Source organism: Paramisgurnus dabryanus, chromosome 11, assembly GCF_030506205.2.
Source record: "Paramisgurnus dabryanus chromosome 11, PD_genome_1.1, whole genome shotgun sequence".
In the NCBI taxonomy this organism is placed as follows: Eukaryota; Metazoa; Chordata; class Actinopteri; order Cypriniformes; family Cobitidae; genus Paramisgurnus; species Paramisgurnus dabryanus.
Window position 1 is genome coordinate 13,760,786 of NC_133347.1, and position 19,016 is coordinate 13,779,801.

General features: G+C 35.8%; 1 protein-coding gene across 1 annotated transcript; it reads right to left on the reverse strand.

The window, feature by feature from the left end:
* Positions 1-429: 429 nt before the first annotated feature.
* Positions 430-17,716, reverse strand: porcnl (porcupine O-acyltransferase like). Its single transcript, XM_065246897.2, has 13 exons — positions 17,483-17,716; positions 16,401-16,574; positions 4,537-4,729; positions 4,242-4,285; positions 3,921-4,102; positions 2,904-3,034; positions 2,677-2,802; positions 2,486-2,586; positions 2,330-2,406; positions 1,705-1,768; positions 1,460-1,545; positions 1,115-1,225; positions 430-982 (listed from the first exon to the last, which is right to left on the reverse strand). Exons 2-13 carry the CDS (start codon positions 16,534-16,536, stop codon positions 884-886), a joined length of 1,350 nt encoding a protein of 449 aa, XP_065102969.1. The 5' UTR covers positions 16,537-16,574; positions 17,483-17,716; the 3' UTR covers positions 430-883.
* Between the last annotated feature and the right edge of the window lie 1,300 nt (positions 17,717-19,016).

The window sequence follows — 19,016 nt, forward strand, 5'->3', positions numbered from 1 at the left end:
ACCTAATTTTTATATTGCTTACTGGCCCAGATTTATTCAATTACCAAAGCCACGCATTGATGGATGCGGTTTTGTGTGTAAAGCATAATTTTATCCAATATTATGCACAATGCTGTGTTACTGTATTTGATTCAAAATCTTCCAGTAAAGATTTTTTGTGCCATAATACCTTACGCTTTTGATTGTGTACTTTAATAATACATACATTGTATCATTTTAAGTAGTACTTATCACCACATTAAATTTTATAAGAGCTGCTTAATGTGACAGTCTACTACAGTCTATGGTGATAATCAAAAGATAAAAAGCATATGATAAACAATATAGAACATAGTATAGTATTTAGGCCTGTAGTTCCAAGAATGGCCACTCCCTATCTGGATATAAACATAACAGTCCATTAAAAAAGAATGGTAAAAGGTGGAAAAATAGGCATGGTGAAAAATTTTATTTGAAAAAAATAAAATAAATAGTACCATCAGACATTGTCTATACATTTTTGCAAAATTGTGTGTGTTTACAGGCCGAAGACATATGCTATAATGGTCACATAAATCAGTCTACTAAATCTAAAACGACAATGACGACAACAAACAAAAAAACGATACAAATGAATGACACTTCGTGTGTAGTTCGCACAGTAATAGTTTCTTTAGCTTTTGCTTATCCCATAACTGTTCCTACTATACATCAAAATAAAAAGAACAATTGTTCTTACATTATACATGAGTCCTGTAACAATATGATTTATAACAAGGCACTTTCTGTTCTCCATGTAAAGGGTGAATGTAGTAACTCTGGTGGTCCCTTAGCAGCTAAAATCTCCCACATCTTCCAAGTTCAATGACAGTGGTTCTCCAACTGGTGAATACTACAGTATGGTTTAAATGAGCCAGTAAAAAACAAAACAGCCAAACATCACAAAGTGGCTGGCCCAGTTTAACTCCGACCATTTCTGAATGGTGTGACTGGCCATATAACCCTAAATGGAGATAAAAAAAACTGTGATACAGGATCTAAAAATTATTTTACATTTCTTATTCTTTTTAAAAGCATAGACCAACATAATGTCAAGTAAATTCAGTGTATAAATTATTTTGTGGGAAATGATTACCTCCTCAGCATTCATGTTGTCCATTTCCGAGTCAAACAATGAGCCCAGGTATGTAAGATGGAATATGGATAGAGCACTGAAAAGCAGGTTAACACCGTACACCCACACAGTCTATAATAAAAGTATAAAAATAGCTCCAAATTAAATTCATAACATTTAACAGGTACATTTGTGAAGCATAGATCTCACACATCACTAAAACATTATGAAATCATAATCTGAAACCTCATTTGATCCTGTAACACAGGAATAGGTAGGAAATATTTCTCTATCTACAGCAATCACCACTGAAAGGACAAAATCCTACAAAATACAGTAGCCCTAAGCCTTAAAACAACAGATCACCTTTTTATTTTGGTGATGGCAGTCACTTGGACAGCGCTTTGACAGTATACAGGCATTGAAAATCACTGCCAACCGCTTCCTCAGAACTGGAAGAGAGAAATAAAGAAAGAATCAGGTGGTATTCAGTCAGCTAGTGACTTAATAGTCCCGGTGAAAAAAATAGTGAGGTGACAATCGGCATCACACAGATATTACAATTTCAGCTGGAATGTTTGGTACTGGCATGATTGAAATATATAATTTACCATGTTCAACATAGGTGATAAACCCCAAAGACAACAGCACTGCCCCGAGATGGAAACTGAGACCCTGTCAAACAACACAGAGATTAGAATTCATGTTAAAGACTGAATAAAATTAAAATAAGGATTACAATAAATAAAAGCTCAATTCAAACTACAATGTGCTATATTAACCAGCAGATGTCTCCATCCAACTACACATTTTAGACAGTAGAGAATCTCTATCATAGCTAAGACTAGACCAAGTGCTAAACTCTGAAATAATATCAATCTTTCCGAAACCAAACTGGTGATATGACTTTAAAATGTCTGTTGGAGTTATTTTTGTTGGACACCATGTCACAACCTATAGTATAGTAACAGGCAAAACTACAGTTGTATGGGAAAAGATGTGCAGCTGTGATTAAATTATCAATCTACACAACCTGTAGAAAGCGGTTTATATCTAGGTCATGGTGTTCTGAAATAAGCCTTATCCAAGCTGTCACATTAGAGGGAAACGGGTTTCTGGTCCAGGTGTTTTTTACACTTAGTAAAACTAAAATCTGTTGAAACAGATGGAACTTGATTCCGTTCCAATCAGCCTTCAGAAAATGATTTAAACAATATAGCTTAAAATCATACTTACATGTAACAATGCACTGGCTGTGTAGGTCACCAAGATGGCAGGAAAGGTGCCAAGTTTGAGTGCACTTTTAAAGACATCTGTGTACACAAAATGTTTGAAGCATTATATATAAATATGTAATAAATATGTAACACCTCTGTGTACAAAGACACATACATGCATTTAGCCATTTAGACATCGGTAGATTCCAAGAGGTAACAACTTCCACCATAGATCTCGGCAATTCCACGTTCACAGGCTTAGCTACTGTAATATCCCTGTATGACAAAATAACAATGTCAGTCTCAATAGCTCTGTTATTGTATAAAGAAAGTTAAAATTAGAAAGCTAGAGTACATATGATTGACCATTTGAGGTTGTCTTTGTGCTCAGTGAATCCAGCTCCAGCCATCACTGTGGTCGTTTCGCTCAAATAGCTGACAAAATAATTACTGAAGTGGAAGGACACTGCATTTTCATATGCATGAAGCCACCTGAGGACCACAATGCAAACATTTCAGAAATAAAATAATGCCTTACATATTCAAACTAGATATTTTAAATTCACACAAAACGGTAAAAGGGTGCACCTTACCTGCGAGGAAGTCCATCACCATAGATAGGAATGATGTATGGGAAGAGATAAGGAGCAATACAGTTGGAAATTACTAAGCAAATTTGACTCTTTAGAAAGCTCAAAGCAATTTTTCCAAACCAGCCAACAGTCTGCAGAAGAGAATAAGATCGATTAAGCTAAGGTAAAATGTGGCCAGCACAAAAAAAAGACTTATCTGCTGTACATCAAAGAAAACAAAAAAATTTCTATTTAACATTTAGCATGAAAAGACCATATATTATATTTAAATGTCAAAATCTGTCTGTACGTGTGTGTTTGAAGAACAGTTTGAAGCCAGAATTTCAACCCCTATGGGTCTACAAAGAGGGGCAGTAGATTGGCATATGAAACATAACAGAAAATTTTACATTTATTACATCCCCAAATATTCTATATTGTTAAATATGAACATTTTGTTTTTTAGCTTAATGAAATTTATGGTCAAGCAAAACAACTTGGCATCATCTGCTCCCTTGTAAATATAATTCATTTAGGACGTCAGCCATAACAGTTGTTTCTGCATAATGTTTTAAAATATATTAATCTTATTAATAAAAGTATTTTTACAATGTTATCTACCAATTTTATATTGGGGTCATAGGCGCTGATTGCCGGTGAGTGCTCAGCACAACATCACACAACGCTTAGGTTGCTTAGCAACGGTAGGGCTACGGGAGCGCTTGGGAAAAGGAGGAAAGTGCTGGGACATGTTTACAGCACGCTTTTAGATGCAAAATGTGAAGCACCCTTTATTAAGCTTTGTAGATGTTGCAAATACAGAGAGCCACCAATTAGAGAGCCTCACGAACTGGCGTTTTTACATGGAAAAGGTAAATGTACAAATTTTATTTATGACCTAAATCCTCGTGATTTGACACATACAATGTATGTTGGCTATTGCTACAAATATACCCATTCTACTTATGACTGGTTTTGTGGTATGGTGTCACATATGATAAAATCATATAAGCTGACAACTGGTATAATGTTACTTACCATTTTGCGACCATTAATTGCATCTAAATAACTGCCAAAACTGATCCATGGGCCAAAGATGACGGTTCCCACAAAGAAAATGTATCCCATGAACTCCAGTGGGGAGGGAAATGATGACACAGCACCTCGATCGAGGTCAAAGGCCAAAGAGATGGCCTTCATAGCCACCACCATCTGAGAGCCTAAACACATCCAAAAAGTGTAAGGGATTAAAATGGGGCCTTTGAGGAAAGTGATTTAAAAACTCTAAACATACTAAAGTGATGATCTTGCTCAAACTCTATAATACAACATACTGTACAACCCGAAACACTGACTTACCTCTCATCTTATGCCAGGTTGCTGCATCAATCATGTGCAACTCGCTATAATAAAAATAAACAAAAATGTGAGGTTGCTATATACGCAGATGATAAAAAAAATTTGCAACACAAATGTCAAGTGTTTGATTTTTTTTTTCAGAACGGACATACTATGTAAATGTATAAATGCACTGAGTATATACTACGCAATAAACTGCATTAGATATGCAATAAATAAAAAATAAAGTCTCCCTAGACCAGTTTTCAACATTCCTTTGACCTTATCTTTAAAATGCACTTGTTTATTGACAGACCCCATCAGCATATAGATGAGAATGACGAGAGAGAGGAAGACGCCTTTGCTGCTGGAGTTTATGCTGAGAAGGAGTATGAGGTAGCACAGGAGGCTCAGGATGATCACCCACATCGTGTGAAACTCAAAAAAAATGTACAGCACGTACAGGCCACCCGCCAGGAAACTAACGTGCTTCACATGAGATGACACACCTGTCAAAGAGAGACACAGCATTAGACTCATTAGTCTCACCAAGACTCAACAGATGGACCGATGTATCATGGGTTTGATGTAGACCAAGAGTGAGTACTTTAACTGCAAAACACATTGCTGGATAGCAGACTACACAAAGCATTTGTTAATCTTATTTGTTAATCTTAATGTTTTTGTGTTATAAAATAAAACACCCAATGTGAATAAAAAACAAAAGCTACCTATATCAATGAACATAGCACAAAGCACAAGATTGTGTTAAAAACAGATTAAAAAAAAAAAAACTTTTGGCAGGGTAAACCCTTTGAGGATCTGTGCTGAAGGCAGTGATCATATGCAAATGCTGGTCCTGTTCTTTCGAGGATTACGGGCTAGTGCAACAGATGTTAGAAAGCTGAAGTTATGCCCTGGGCCAGAGTCGTATAATAACAGAGTTACGAAACGCTTTGATCTCGCCGCCGCGCGGTCACGTGATTCAGGTAACGTTCTACAGTTCCAAACCAAGCAGGGCTGTCAATCTGTTTGCATAGGTTTTCAGCTATTTTAGGTAAATATTAGCTTGTAATGGGAATTGATCACTATACTTACTGTGTTTATAACGGTTTTTTTTTTACTAGGGAGTGATGGAAATACAGTAAATCAGTTAATAAAGATAAACAGTTAATTGTGACCCAAATATAACTGTGGTTATCTATACCAACTACAGCAACACAGTTTATCTTTTATTTTTGTAGCAAAATATGGCTATATAAATAGGTATCAATCTGCTAAAAACATAATACCTACACTTTTACTATATTAAAATCACAAAAAAGATCGCCAACGCGGTTATTTGTAACAGTGAAGCATAACAGAAACACACTAAATTCATATTTTAAATTCACATTAAATGTTAATATAATCATACATGATTTTCGAGGATACATCACTCGTATTACTTACCAAACACAATGAAACACATAGCAGCATTGTGAAGCAGTGTGACTTTCTTATAAGGCATTTAGCTTGTCGCTGTTGCCCCCTAGTGTTACTCGTAATATATAAATAAGATAAGTATAAAGTAGATGGCCACCAGTAATAAAATATTAAACCATTAAATCTATATTATTCACACATTATACACAACTCATTAAAATATAAAAAAAATTACTAGTTATTATTAACGATAATCATTACCTACAGCAGAGTTAATAAAATATCACTGTTGACTATATTAATGAAATGTCCGAAAATGTAAAGAGAAACGGTAATTTCATCGATTTACCAGCAGGTGCCATTGAAATGAATGGGCTTCAGTGCTGCGTTTGGAACTATGCGTCACTACCGGTCACTACATGAAACGCTGTTACTTCCGCATTCCATTCTTACAACGGACGTCTATGTGAGTGTCGTAACTCTATTATTATACGACTCTGCCCTGGGCAAGCACGATGTACTAGTGTTGCTTTCGTCAACGAAAAGTATGACGAAATATAGTCGTCAACGAACCTTTTTCACGTGACGAAAACGAGACGAGACGTAACGAAAATGCTGGTCATGTGACGATGACTATAATAAAATGTATAATGCAATATTGTTGACGAATAAAAACGAGACTAAAAGTGGTTTACAAAATAAAAACTAGGCTAAAATGTCTCTTCATTTTCGTTGACCAAAACGAGACGAGACGAAATGTTATAACGTTATTTCGTCTTTTACCCATCTCAGCATCTCCGCGCCCCCACCACCTGACTGCAGGTGATCACGTGTGTTGTTGGCGCTGCGTAGATCAATCAAAACATGAAAGTACCGCGAGAGTGAGTAGAAAGCATGCGGAGCAGTCTGCTCTCGCGATGCTTTGATATCATACGCCACCATTTGCACGTTAATGGGCATTTCAAACAGTGTACGCGGCAACCTCACGACATGCGGAAAGCGGAGAAAAGGGGGCGGCTATAGATATGGCGCTCGCTTTGTGTCAATTGGAGACGAGACTGACAAGCACGACAGATAACACACGTGTATACGTGCGTGTACGTCTCCATTTGTTTTATATGGAGACGTACACGCAAATATCACGTCGCGTAAACACGTCAATAACGTGTAGCTGTTGATCTATACAGACGTCACGTTGGCGTCACGTTAGAAATCACCGTGTGGATTACGTCTATGGCGAGTGGATGCTGCCAATTCAAAGCCTAACCTGGAGAAGGAGAAGGAGCAGCCTAACCTTCCGTCGCCGCCAGTCCGTGTGGAGTTTTGAATGGATTTGATAGGGACTGCAGACGTAAGACCGGCGGTGACGTCACGGCGAGTGCATGGAAGAATCGTTTACCGGCGGCGACGTGACGACGGCGCATGTTCGAAATTCACATAAAAAATTACGTGTACTAAGTACGTCTGAAATATGTACGTCGCCGTACAACACGTCTGATACATACGTCGCCACTAAGCACGTCTGATACCCACGTCGTCTCAAAGCACGTCTGATAACCACGTCGTCACTAAGCACGTCTGATAACCACGTCGTCGCCAAATAACTACGTGTGGTTTTATGTGGTCCTGATGCTGCAGTCCTACAAAACGAGTTTTACTGTTATAGGCCAAACTGATTGAACTTCATTTAAAGCCACAAAAGGACACCAATACAAGGTGGACAACAATCAGTGAGTGAGTACTGAATGTGATTTTAACTTTCATTACTTTAACTTTTCTGTGCAGCCTAAGGCATCAGAACGGGTTTAAGTTAAAAGTTGACAGATTTGCATAGTAAAAGCCACTATCAGCTTCTGATATCTTTTGAAATACCAACTGTTTATCTGTCTTTGAAACTGTAGTGCAACCACAACTGCGTTAATCATTTATTCTATTAATTTTAAAAGATCTGCTGTCTTTAGTATTAAAGTTAATAAGTTTTAATTTTTTGTTTTTTTTTATATAGCCTTATCAAAGTAATTTAACTGGTGCAGTTTTGTTCTACTGGCTACTGTGGTAGATTTAGTCTGTAATCATTTGATGTGTTGTATATATATGTACTATACAGTCTTCCTCTTTGGCCCAGTTTACAATCACCAGAAAGTGTTAAAAAGTTTTTTTCATGACTGGTGTACCCCTTTCATGTGTTTCAACTATATATCTTTTCAGTGATTGTTTTCTGTTTATTAATTCAGTGAAGCTAGTGAAAGGATTTGAAAGAGGGTTTACTAGTTCACCTGGCCATTTAGTCTTAATAATTATTGGTAAATTAACTTGGCTTTCTGTTCTCGAAGGGAGTTTGATGTGTTGTTCAAAGAGAGTGAACCTGGGGCTTGAGCCCAAACTTCAACCCCCCTTTAATGGAACTGCAGAGAGGAAGAAAGCAAACAGTGAAGGAGATGGGAATTCATTGGTCGACCAGTTGCATAATTACTTTATTTTCACCAATAAAGAAATTTTCATTGATTTACTTCTTGATATTTATTCCTTTATAAGCAGTTAAATATAACTGTATTATAAATATAATTAGCCCATGTTTTATCGCCAACTTTAAATGCTTTAATTTAGGCTATTCTGTAACAGCGCCACAGTTTAGCGCACCACGTAGAACACTCTGGAACCGCATCTGTGGCTGGCTGCACTGCTACTTCGCTCAGAAAGGAATATAGGTAGTTTTGCTGTATTTATTCAGTTCAAAAGCTACCTGTTTTGGCTTAGTCAGCAAAATGTCCAAGAAATCAATCTTTTGTCTGGCTGCATTTTACAAAAAAGGTCACGGAGTTTAAGTTCGCCTGCTCACAAGGTTTGCGAAAAGTAAATAGTACAGTCTATTTTTTTGTAAATTCTTTCATTCGAATAGTAAATAAAATACAGCAATAAAATAATTAAAATGAAAGTCTCTCCTGATCGTGTTCCAAATTATTAACATTTACGTCTTTTAGGATATAAGTAAATTGCAGATTAAGTTTTGTTTTTGTAAATCCTCAGACATTATTTTTACCACTTAATTAAGTTTTGCTTTATAGAAAGCATTTCTTTAAAGTGAATTTCGTTTTGTATAAATTGTTTCTTAATTTTAATAAATGTTTCATCAAACAACTGCATGTATTTAATAAATAAAAAGCAAATATAGCAGACAATATAATAACCGGGCATGGAGGCGCCGGCACGGCGCGTTCACTTGCATTGCATTGTTAACTAGAACGCACCTCATTATAAATTAATAAAACTTACTGTATGCCTATATGCCTCATACATTAGCATTAAATATCTTTGCTGCATTCGTTCTAGAAGATGACAAGGGCTTTCTCACACACAGTGAATTAGACCCGCCTTGGCCGGTGCGTCTTTTTACGCTTTCTTAAGGTGCCTGTTTTATCCATTGGGTTTATTGTGTTGCAGTCTATTCGGCAACATTTCGCATACGACGGGCTTAGATTTGGAAATATATTACATCTACATTTCAGAGGTAACAGATACGGTGATGATGATCATCTTCTTTCTTTATTGTAGTAGCACTACCTCAAACTAAAGCGGAGTCTCTTCGTTCGCAGCTGTCATTTTCTTAAATGAGCTGCGGCAATGTTTCATATGAGCTTCTAACGCTAGACAAACTTCTTTTTTTTTTCAACACGATCACCTTGTACCCAAACCATTTCGAAACTAAGGAGCCATTTGTCCTCCGATTCGGCGTTTGCTGGACTTATGTTTTTATTTGTACAGTTGACGCGTTTGAAAATAGCCTTAATGATGTAACAAAACGAAAATAAACCTATAGGCCATTCTGCTATACAGCCTATTATTATTAGGATTGTTTTTAGGCTATTTTTGTGTGTGTTTGTGTGTGTGTTTGTTTTAAAACGCCTAGATCGGCTGGACCAAAGTCAACCTATAGCTTCAAATTAAGGAAGAATACAGCCTGTATAAACGAGAGCTTTTAGGAGTTTTCATTATTTTGGCAGTTTTAGCAGTTATATTTTTTTGTAGCGTGCGGGTGTGGTCAGGTGCGCGATTGTAACGTTTGTTTTGCCAAAAAAGTCTGTAAAAACAGTGATTTTCATGGGATTTAATAAATATTTAAAAGAACGTTTGATCTGACTCATTTAAACATGTATTTATATATTGAGAGAATAAATTTTTTTTAGATTAGGCTATGTCAATTGTGAAGCCTTTTATATTACTTGGAATGAATACATATTTCAGATTGAAGGAAACTGAATTTAGATCAAGTCTGTTAAAATCTTTTTTTTTTTATTTAAGCCAATTTAAAATATTTGATTTACACCAAATTCAGAAAAGAGTTTGCATGAAATGCAAAAAAATAGTTTGAACTGAATGGTTTCTGAACATTAGATCAATGTAAAATCTTTATTGTGAATGGTTACTTCAATTTTATTAGGTTACAGTATATTGTTTATAATTTTTCATTGTAAGAGGAGCTACAAAATTAGTTGTATTTTTTGCAGTTGATTTCATTAAGCTTTTTGACAATCTCATGAAGTTTAAGCTACGGCTGCCTGCAGTACTGCTGCAACCCACATCTTGGAAAACATTGTAAAGCATACGGCTAAAAGGAGCACTGTCTACTAGTGCAGTGTATAATAAGTGTTGCCTGTGTATAATAGCTTACTCTTCTGTATTAATATAATGGTGTAATTATAATTTTTATGTTCTCCTGGTAGCTTAGCATACATGGTCTGGCTGTGCAAGCACGAAGCTGAGCAGATTTACTTCACGAGCCAGTTAACTCTACAGCAGTTCAATCCATATAGCAGCTGATGAATGTTTTTTAGGGGGTAAGGGTGGGGGTTTGTTGTGTTATTATTTATATCTACAGGCTTGAAACTGCAACACAATGCACAACAAAATGTGTCACTTTTCTTTATTTCAGAAATTCCTAAGGAAAAGTACAAATTATTCACATCAATATCTATAAAAAATACCAAAAGTTAACGTGTGTGTGTGTGTGTGTATAATTAGCCTATTTAATTTACGTGTTGAATATTAAACACATTAACCATAGTATTTTAATATTAAATATGACTGCGTAACATACAGCCAAGTGTGCATGTTATTAATACATTTGCAATATAACACGTTTAGCTTTTAAGATCTAGCTACAATTGCTGAGGTTTGTACAATCACACACACTTGTAAAAAGGTCTGACAGCATCTGCAACTACTTTTGAGGTTAGTGTCTATGGCAGCGACGTGCTTCTCCACGACGTTGGTATCACGCGTCTTCGGCGGCGACGTGCTTCTCCACGACGTTGGTCTCACGCGTCAGATCCACGACGTTGGTCTCACGCGTCAGTGGAGGCGACGTATACTTATCTCGCGTAAAAGTACACGACTGTCTCCTTTGCTTGGTTATCCGTGGCACTATCCACTCGCCATATACGTCTGTATGTAGAAACGTCTAAAGGACATGCGTCTGCCATACGTCTGAAGAACGTGCGTCTGTCTGGCGCGTGAACCGGTCTATTTTTCATTATTGTCTTATACATTTACTGAGCCCTTGCTATTAAATCAATGATGAATATCAGACAGGGGCACTTCAGGGGCCAATCAGATTTCATTGGCCAATTGTCATTAGAGATAATCATGTTTATTTTGGCAAAGTTTACGTAGGACTACATTTGATTATATCTAATGCTGAATTTCTGTACCATACATCATGTATCCCAATGCTAGACGTAACTTTGTTATTTAAGTGTACTGTCATGTATTGTCATACGATCTGCTGAGGGGAAAATAAAACAGCAGTATGCTAAAAAATTAAGATAAAGTGTTTTATTATTGTATTAAACTGTTGTATTAAAAGTGTTCTATTTTTTTATTGCTTCAACTAGGCTACTTCTGAGGATGTAATGTCATTACATTTAAAACTATTTAAGATAAATGTACTATTTAATAGAGCTATAAACATCAAAGTATTTATAAGTCTAGCAGTTTATTAAATCTTAGCCTGACTACAATTTTTTGCAACTACAATGTTGAGAGCATACAAAAATCTCACCCAAAGTCAGACAAAACAATTTACAGCTCGGATAAATACACAGAGGAGCAGTAATAGAGAAGCAACTGATGCATTTTGTTTATGGAAAAACAAACACTTGAAACTAAATTAAAACAAGAAATTACCACTAATTCATCTAACCAGTAGATGGCTGCAGAGGACCACTTGCATTATCACTTCCACTCCCTAATTCGACTAGAGTAGAGAAAATACTGACCCATAGAACAATTATGATTCATGCTTTCCTTTATCCCCCCCAAAATTATTTTCTTTAAAACACCTTTGATAATCAATAAAAATTGATTTTGTTTGTTTAAATGTACGGTTGTTGATTGCAAACTGTACAGAAACTGTCGTCCACATTACATGGAACAGTTTCACATGACTGTATTTTTGTTTTGAGCAAAAAGGGGGGAACAATGTTTCACATGTTGTAACAATTTAGCAGATCTACATCAGATCTAAATTTCTCTACTTCTTAGTCTTGTTTAAATAGTCAGAATAAACTGACAATGTTATGTTGAAAGACGTAGTTATAACGCTCACCTTAAAAAATGTTTGCACTACTTGATGTTGTGTATTCAAAGGAAAATATTTCAGTCAATTTCATTGGCGGAGTTTTACGTTTATGACTGAGGGGCACCTACAGGCAAACAAAGGTACTGTAATACTTTGAGATTTGCAAGAGTGCGGTTTCATGATTTTCACGTAATTTAATTCATTTCAACCATCTTATTCTTAAGTGACTTAATCTACCTATTAAAATTAGACAAATAAAATATGAATTCTTATATTTCTATTTCATTAGCTCATACAAAATCCCCTTTGGCTCTGGTCTCCATTCATGTGTTTGTTTGTCCCAGTTTTGGCAAATAAGTCTTGATGTACTGATGAAGCCAGTCATTTTAAATCCAAAATATGCAAATTCAAGCACCTTTAAAAATACTGCACTGCACCTTTTTCACAGCATGTCAAAGCTCTAAATGTTATCCTATTTATGTTATTTAACATAAATGGCAACAGAGGAACACTTATTTGTTCATTATCGAATAATTAGTGGTCCTATTCCTGTCTACCAATTTATACAACAAGATATACCAATAGCTTTTACCCTGCTCTTAAGAAAACACACACAACATACAATAATCAAATGCTACACTAAATTTTCCAATTATGTAAAGTTTTTTTTTAAAAATGTAAGAATTACAGTAAAAACAAGCACTGACTTAACAATATCCCAGTTGACAAAAGTACAAGTTTTTATTTTATATCACACAGTTTATTTGAACAGTCAGTTTAACGGCTATGACACGTATACAGTACTATTGTAAATATATTGTGTATTCTTATATACTACAAAGATGTATAAACAAATGTACACAAATATAACAGTGGGACAGCTACAGAATGTAACAAAGGTTGGGGGAATTTTTTTAGACTAACCCAAACACTGGAGATTGTACTATCCCAGTTGTCATAAAATGACAAAAGTCTTCATATACTTGTCCAACGGGCAACTTCAAGATAATGGCACAAGTGTTTGCTTCTGGGAACATCCGTTGGTTGCCATTCAGTTCCTCATGAAGGAAAGTAATGCTTGGATTCTCTCTGAAACCAAATGGAGGAATGGCAGATGCCCCAGAAGCAAACACGGGGTCAAAGATCATTTCCTCAGTCTTTTTCACATTCACAACTAGATGGTGAGCGTCACACCAATCTACAAACTGCTTAATTTTGGAGTGATAGGATGCTGTGTCTTGATCCCTATATAATAAGCCCAAGATGGCAGTGTCATCTGAAAATTTAACAATATAATTGTGTGGGTGTTTACTCACACAGTCATTTGTGTAGATGGTAAAGAGGACTGGGGAACTCACACACCCCCGAGGGGCCCCTGTGCTTATAGGCTTTAGTTTGACTCTAACATACTACATCCTATTTGTTAAGAAAGAATAGTACCATCTAATAATAAAGGGGCTAACACACATATTCTTCAGACTTTCTAACAGTAAATAGGGCTGTATTGTATTGAACGCTGAACTAAAGTCAATAAAGAAAAGACGTGCATAGGCCTTAGTGTCCTCAAGGACCAGGTGGGTGATGCTACTTATGGCATCGCCTGTGCTTCTCTGGCATTTGTTGGCAAACTGCCAGGAATCAAGTTTGTGGCCTACCTGAGTTTTTAAAAGACAAACCATGTATTTCTCAAGACATTTCATGACTATTGAAGTCAAAGCTATTGGTGTAAAATCATTATTTTCTACAGGACATTGACATTAACAGGATAACATTGTGTTATAGATCATTTACAGCCAAGATTATGTCATTAAAACATTAAAATATAACATGCCATATGAACCAACAACAGCGCATATAATTACCTAGATTGCAATTTATAATGCAGCAACTTTAAATTCACATGTTTCAATTCTGTGTGATTGAATTTGGAAAATAATTTTTAAATATAATGAAAATCTGCAAACTGAGAAATTTTTTTTGAGGATTTAAAAAAATATTTACAATTATGTTCCTGTAGTAAGTAGTTTTCATCTTTAAAATTGTATTAGAAAATCATATGTCCTTTTGAAAGAAGTGGAACATTTGCCAAAATATAACAAAGCCTTGCCGCCACCTACTGGCGGTCTTATTTTTTATTTAGTTTTATATATGTTTGGGTTCCTTTAATTTTGGCATTTACAAGTTTATATGAGCTTGCTAGGATTTCATTTTTATAACAGATACACAGAGCATAAGGATGCCCGGCCTAGTCTAGTTTATTTTATTATTCATTTTAGTATATTTCCTGTCCCAATGCATGCATTTGTTGTGAGATTACCTTTTTGATCAAAGTATATTGCCTTGATTTTTCTCAAGGATGTTAAATATTTACTTTAAAAGTCTATTTTAAATAGCTATTTATGTGATATATTGAAATTACTTATCTAATTTGAAAATATCTTAAATGATCGGATTTTACAGCCATCACTGTTTGAATGGTGTCCTAAATAACACAAGCCCTTCATACAAGTAACTGTATAACAGTTTATGTGCACTATTTTGAAATTAGACACGATAAGTATGACGTTAAGACGAACGCACGTTCTCCACGCGCATATAAATTTGACACGGTAGTATGACGTTAAGACGAACGCACGTTCTCCACGCGTATAACAGACGCACGTTCTTTACGCGCATGTCACGCGCACGTTAACACGTCTTTAAGCTTGGTTTGGAAAGAAATGACACAAAGCGAGCGCCATAATAGAGGTGAAGCGGAGTTGGTCCACAAGCCTTGCTCGTGAGTCGTGCACCTAAGATCCTCTCCCTTTTACGGACACGACTCTTCATGGCAGTCGCTGTTGAAATTAAACACATTTCCACTAAATGCTGCACAAAACGCTTCCACTACACGAGAAACGCTGTAGCCGCGCGGCGATTCCGACCGGGAAGATGCAGCATTCTGGCTCCAAATGTAAAAGAAAAGTCCAAAATAAATCCCGTGCATCACTTTCAGGTCAGTTCAACAAGCCTGTTAAAATCTATAGCTTTGATTGCTGACACCACCAGTATAACAATGTACAAATTTATATCATGTAACAGTTGTTTAAATGACATTGTGCTGCGTTGCGTTTTGAAACATTGTAAATATATCTATGCTAAAGACATTCGTTGTTTTGTATATGTTTAATAACTACACTTATTTATTATTCAAATAAACAAAACATACTTCGCTGAATACTTGAGTATTAAATCAATCAAACACCTGTACTGTTGAGAACATAATCATACATACCAACTTTGCTTTTCTTAATAGACATCTGTTGTTTTCTTAAAGCTGACTTTTAATTTACTTACAAGAAAAACATTTAGTAATTCTCCAAAATCGCTTGGATTTATACTGACATTTAATATCAGCTTTGTCACATTAGATTAAGCCAAAGTCCATTAGGTACACTGGTGGTAACGTACAGATGCAGAAATATAAACTATAATAATATATAATTACATATGTATGATTGTAGTTTGTGCTGCTGTCAAAATACAATTATAAATGTTAACAATAGCATATTTCTATTCTCACACATACTATAGTTGTGTGTGACCCATTTGACCTTGTGTGTGTGTGTGTGTGTGTGTGTGTGTGTGTGTGTGTGTGTGTGTGTGTGTGTGTGTTGCTTAGACTACTTTTGTTTTGATTATGTAGACTTTTATGTAGACTCTTACGAACAGTCAAGTCACTCAGATAGTAAAATAAATATCTATTCAAATCAGAACATCTTCCATGTCTGGAATGGATGTATTCTTGGGTCTATAAGGTAACAATAATATAACTTTTGTTTGAAATGGGTTTGGCTAAAAGAAAATATTGTTTTGTCTATAATACTATTAGGTCATTATACTATATGGGTTAAATAGAATGCATTACTAAAAAAAGACTAAATACAATTTCACTGACTAAAACTAGACTAAAATGTCATCAGTTTTCGTCGACTAAAACTAGACTAAAATAGTAATGGATAAGTCTGACTAAAATAAGACTAAAATGGCAAGAATTTTAGTCGACTAAAACTTGACTAGACTAAAAAGAGTATGACGTGACTAAAACTAATAAAAACTAAAATGACAGCTTGACACAAAGACTAGACTAAAACTAAAATGAAAACAGGCTGCCAAAAACAACACTACGATGTACTCACCTAGTCTACAGATGACTCGACACAGTAGACACACTAGCAGGAGCTGCCAAACCTGTTCAACACCCTGCTGGGCAGTGGGCAGCACACAGCCCTCTGCCAAAGCCTGCAGAAACTCCAGCCTTCCAAAGGAGTCCATGGTGATGTCCTTTGAATACGGTTACACACAGACAGGCTCTGGAAAGGTGAGACACAGTATTATCCTCTTTTGTGCTTAGGTTTAACACTTGTACCTAACAGTAATGTATGCCCAGTGCCAGTGTGAGATTTTGAGGTAACCGTGACCTATCATGGTAATACATCATTATCACTAGGAATTTAGTGATCTTGTACATGTATTTCGGATATAATTTTGCTCTTCATTGATGGCATTTTTAGTAGAAGCGGTGCTTATTTTAATGTCACCAGGATAATGTTATCTAAGTACACTTAGGTAGCACAGAGCTATGTTGGGGGACCAGAGGATATTTTGGTAGGTCCAGAAAAAATATTTACTGTTGAGTCCTGTATGTACATGTCCAAACTATGGTTAGTGTAGCAATGTTTAATTTTACTAAGGGTAAAGATATTCTGCAGGATAACCGTGTTAGTTGGTTAGAATTTGCATAGCAAAACATTATGTGGATAACCAGGCTTTGTCTTTAAAAATACCATGGTTTTATTATAGTTAAAATATAGCAAACATGTATTTGGTGGATTTTTTTGTTTTACTACAAAATACCATGGTTTAACTGTGGTTCCTGTATTGAGACAATTGTGGTTACTATGGTTTTCCTACAAATGCCATAGTTAAACTGTAGTAAATAGTTACTGTAGTAAAACCATGCTTGCTTCTATCATTGATTACCTGTGTATGATTAAGCTTGCATCCCAATAAGGAGCACTGCATTCCAGTGTTTTTGGTTACATACACATATAATAGGATGCGATCGCATCGTGCGTAACAAAATAAAAAAATCTAATTCAACAAGTGCCACGAGCTTGTAATTACATGATATGAGTTGTATAAGCTAAATAAAACCTAAATAGACCATTACTAGGCTATTAACACAGAGCTCGTTGCTGTTCTTCCAGACGGTTCTTACCAATTTTCAGCAGCACAGTCGCTATCCTGTGCTACAACGTTACAACCGGAAATGGTAATATTTTTTCCTCAGTTAAAATATGTCGTCCAGTTCGTTTAGATGTCCTTTCCATTCCGTTAGCACGATAAACATCTGTAACACTCACTGGACCAACGCAACCGCTTTAATGAACATGCCGGAGAGTTCAACCAAACTTGACTGTCTGTGTGTGATGATCACTTCCTCTGTGGAGTCACCGCTGGAATACCACGGGCACGCGGACACAGGCTTTGAATGATTTGCAGCGATTTATGCACGGATGCGGTGTACTTATGATAACATCACTTACTTTATTTCACATTTAGGTATAAGTTGTTAATCCTAAATTTGTTATTTTTTTATTCATGTTGTGTTTATTAACTGTACTTTTGTCGTCGGCATAATAAGGTGGGAGTATAAAATAAGCTACTTACATTTAAAATATAACTCCACCTTGTTAGATACTGACTGGAGTAAAACTGCTACATGCTACAAAGCATTCAGGTCACACTGGGTTGTTTTAACTCATGTATGTGTAATATGGACAAACTTAACCGTCACAAGACTTTTGTAAGATGTCAAATAAATCTTTGGTGTGCAATGTTTTAGCTCAAAATACCCCACAGATTTTTTTAAACATTTTAAAATTGACACTTTGTGGGTGTGAGCAAAAATGTGCCATTTTTGGGTGTGTCCTTAACATGAAAATGAGCTTCTGCACTAAATGGCAGTGCCGTGGTTGGATAGAGCAGATTAAGGGGCGGTATTATCCCCTTCTGACATCACAAGGGGAGCCACATTTCAAAGATTTATTTTTTTCACATGCTTGCAGAGAATGATTTACCAAAACTAAGTCACTAGGTTGATCTTTTTCACATTTTCTAGGTTGATAAAAGCAATGGAGACCCAATTATAGCACTTAAACATGGAAAAAGTCAGATTTTCATGATATGTCCCCTTAAAATGGCTGTGTCAGATATTTTGTCCATATTTTATTTTATTTCATGCACATTATGTTCCCAAACAAACAACCCAGCATTTTGCAAGAACTGGAAATTAAATTAGATAAACACCATCAATCATATTACATAATGAAACATTATTTATGTGCTTTATGAATCATCCAGCATGTAATTCATTAGAACAACTAAGATTTTTGATGAATTAATTACATACACACACGCACGCACGCACGCACGTACACACACACACACGCTATTTCCATGTGGTGTGTCCCCTGCTATTTTTTATTTAAGGATACATTGTAACTCTCACTTAGCTACAAGTGAGGTACAGGAACACAATGACACTTGTTTCCATGGTAATTGTGAATGTGACACTGGACCAGCACAGTCTAAATTTAGTACCTGTGTGGAAGACTGCTGTCTCCCTTTTCTCTGTAAATGTTATTAACTGCATAGTCAATAGAAATCAAAAGGTCATAAGAATGTAAAAGTACATAATTCATTATTTTGATCTTAATAAAACATGAGCTGGGTACTCAGATGCAGGCCAG

What these genes read in the sequence shown, in the direction of transcription:
- porcnl (XM_065246897.2), bottom strand. Translation starts at nt 16,536, where the DNA reads ATGGACTCCTTTGGAAGGCTGGAGTTTCTGCAGGCTTTGGCAGAGGGC. An exon ending in CACAAAGACAACCTCAAATG is followed by an intron (nt 2,587 to 2,676) that starts GTCAATCATATG and finishes TTTGTCATACAG; the next exon opens with GGATATTACAGTAGCTAAGC. An exon ending in ACAACATGAATGCTGAGGAG is followed by an intron (nt 983 to 1,114) that starts GTAATCATTTCC and finishes ATCTCCATTTAG; the next exon opens with GGTTATATGGCCAGTCACAC.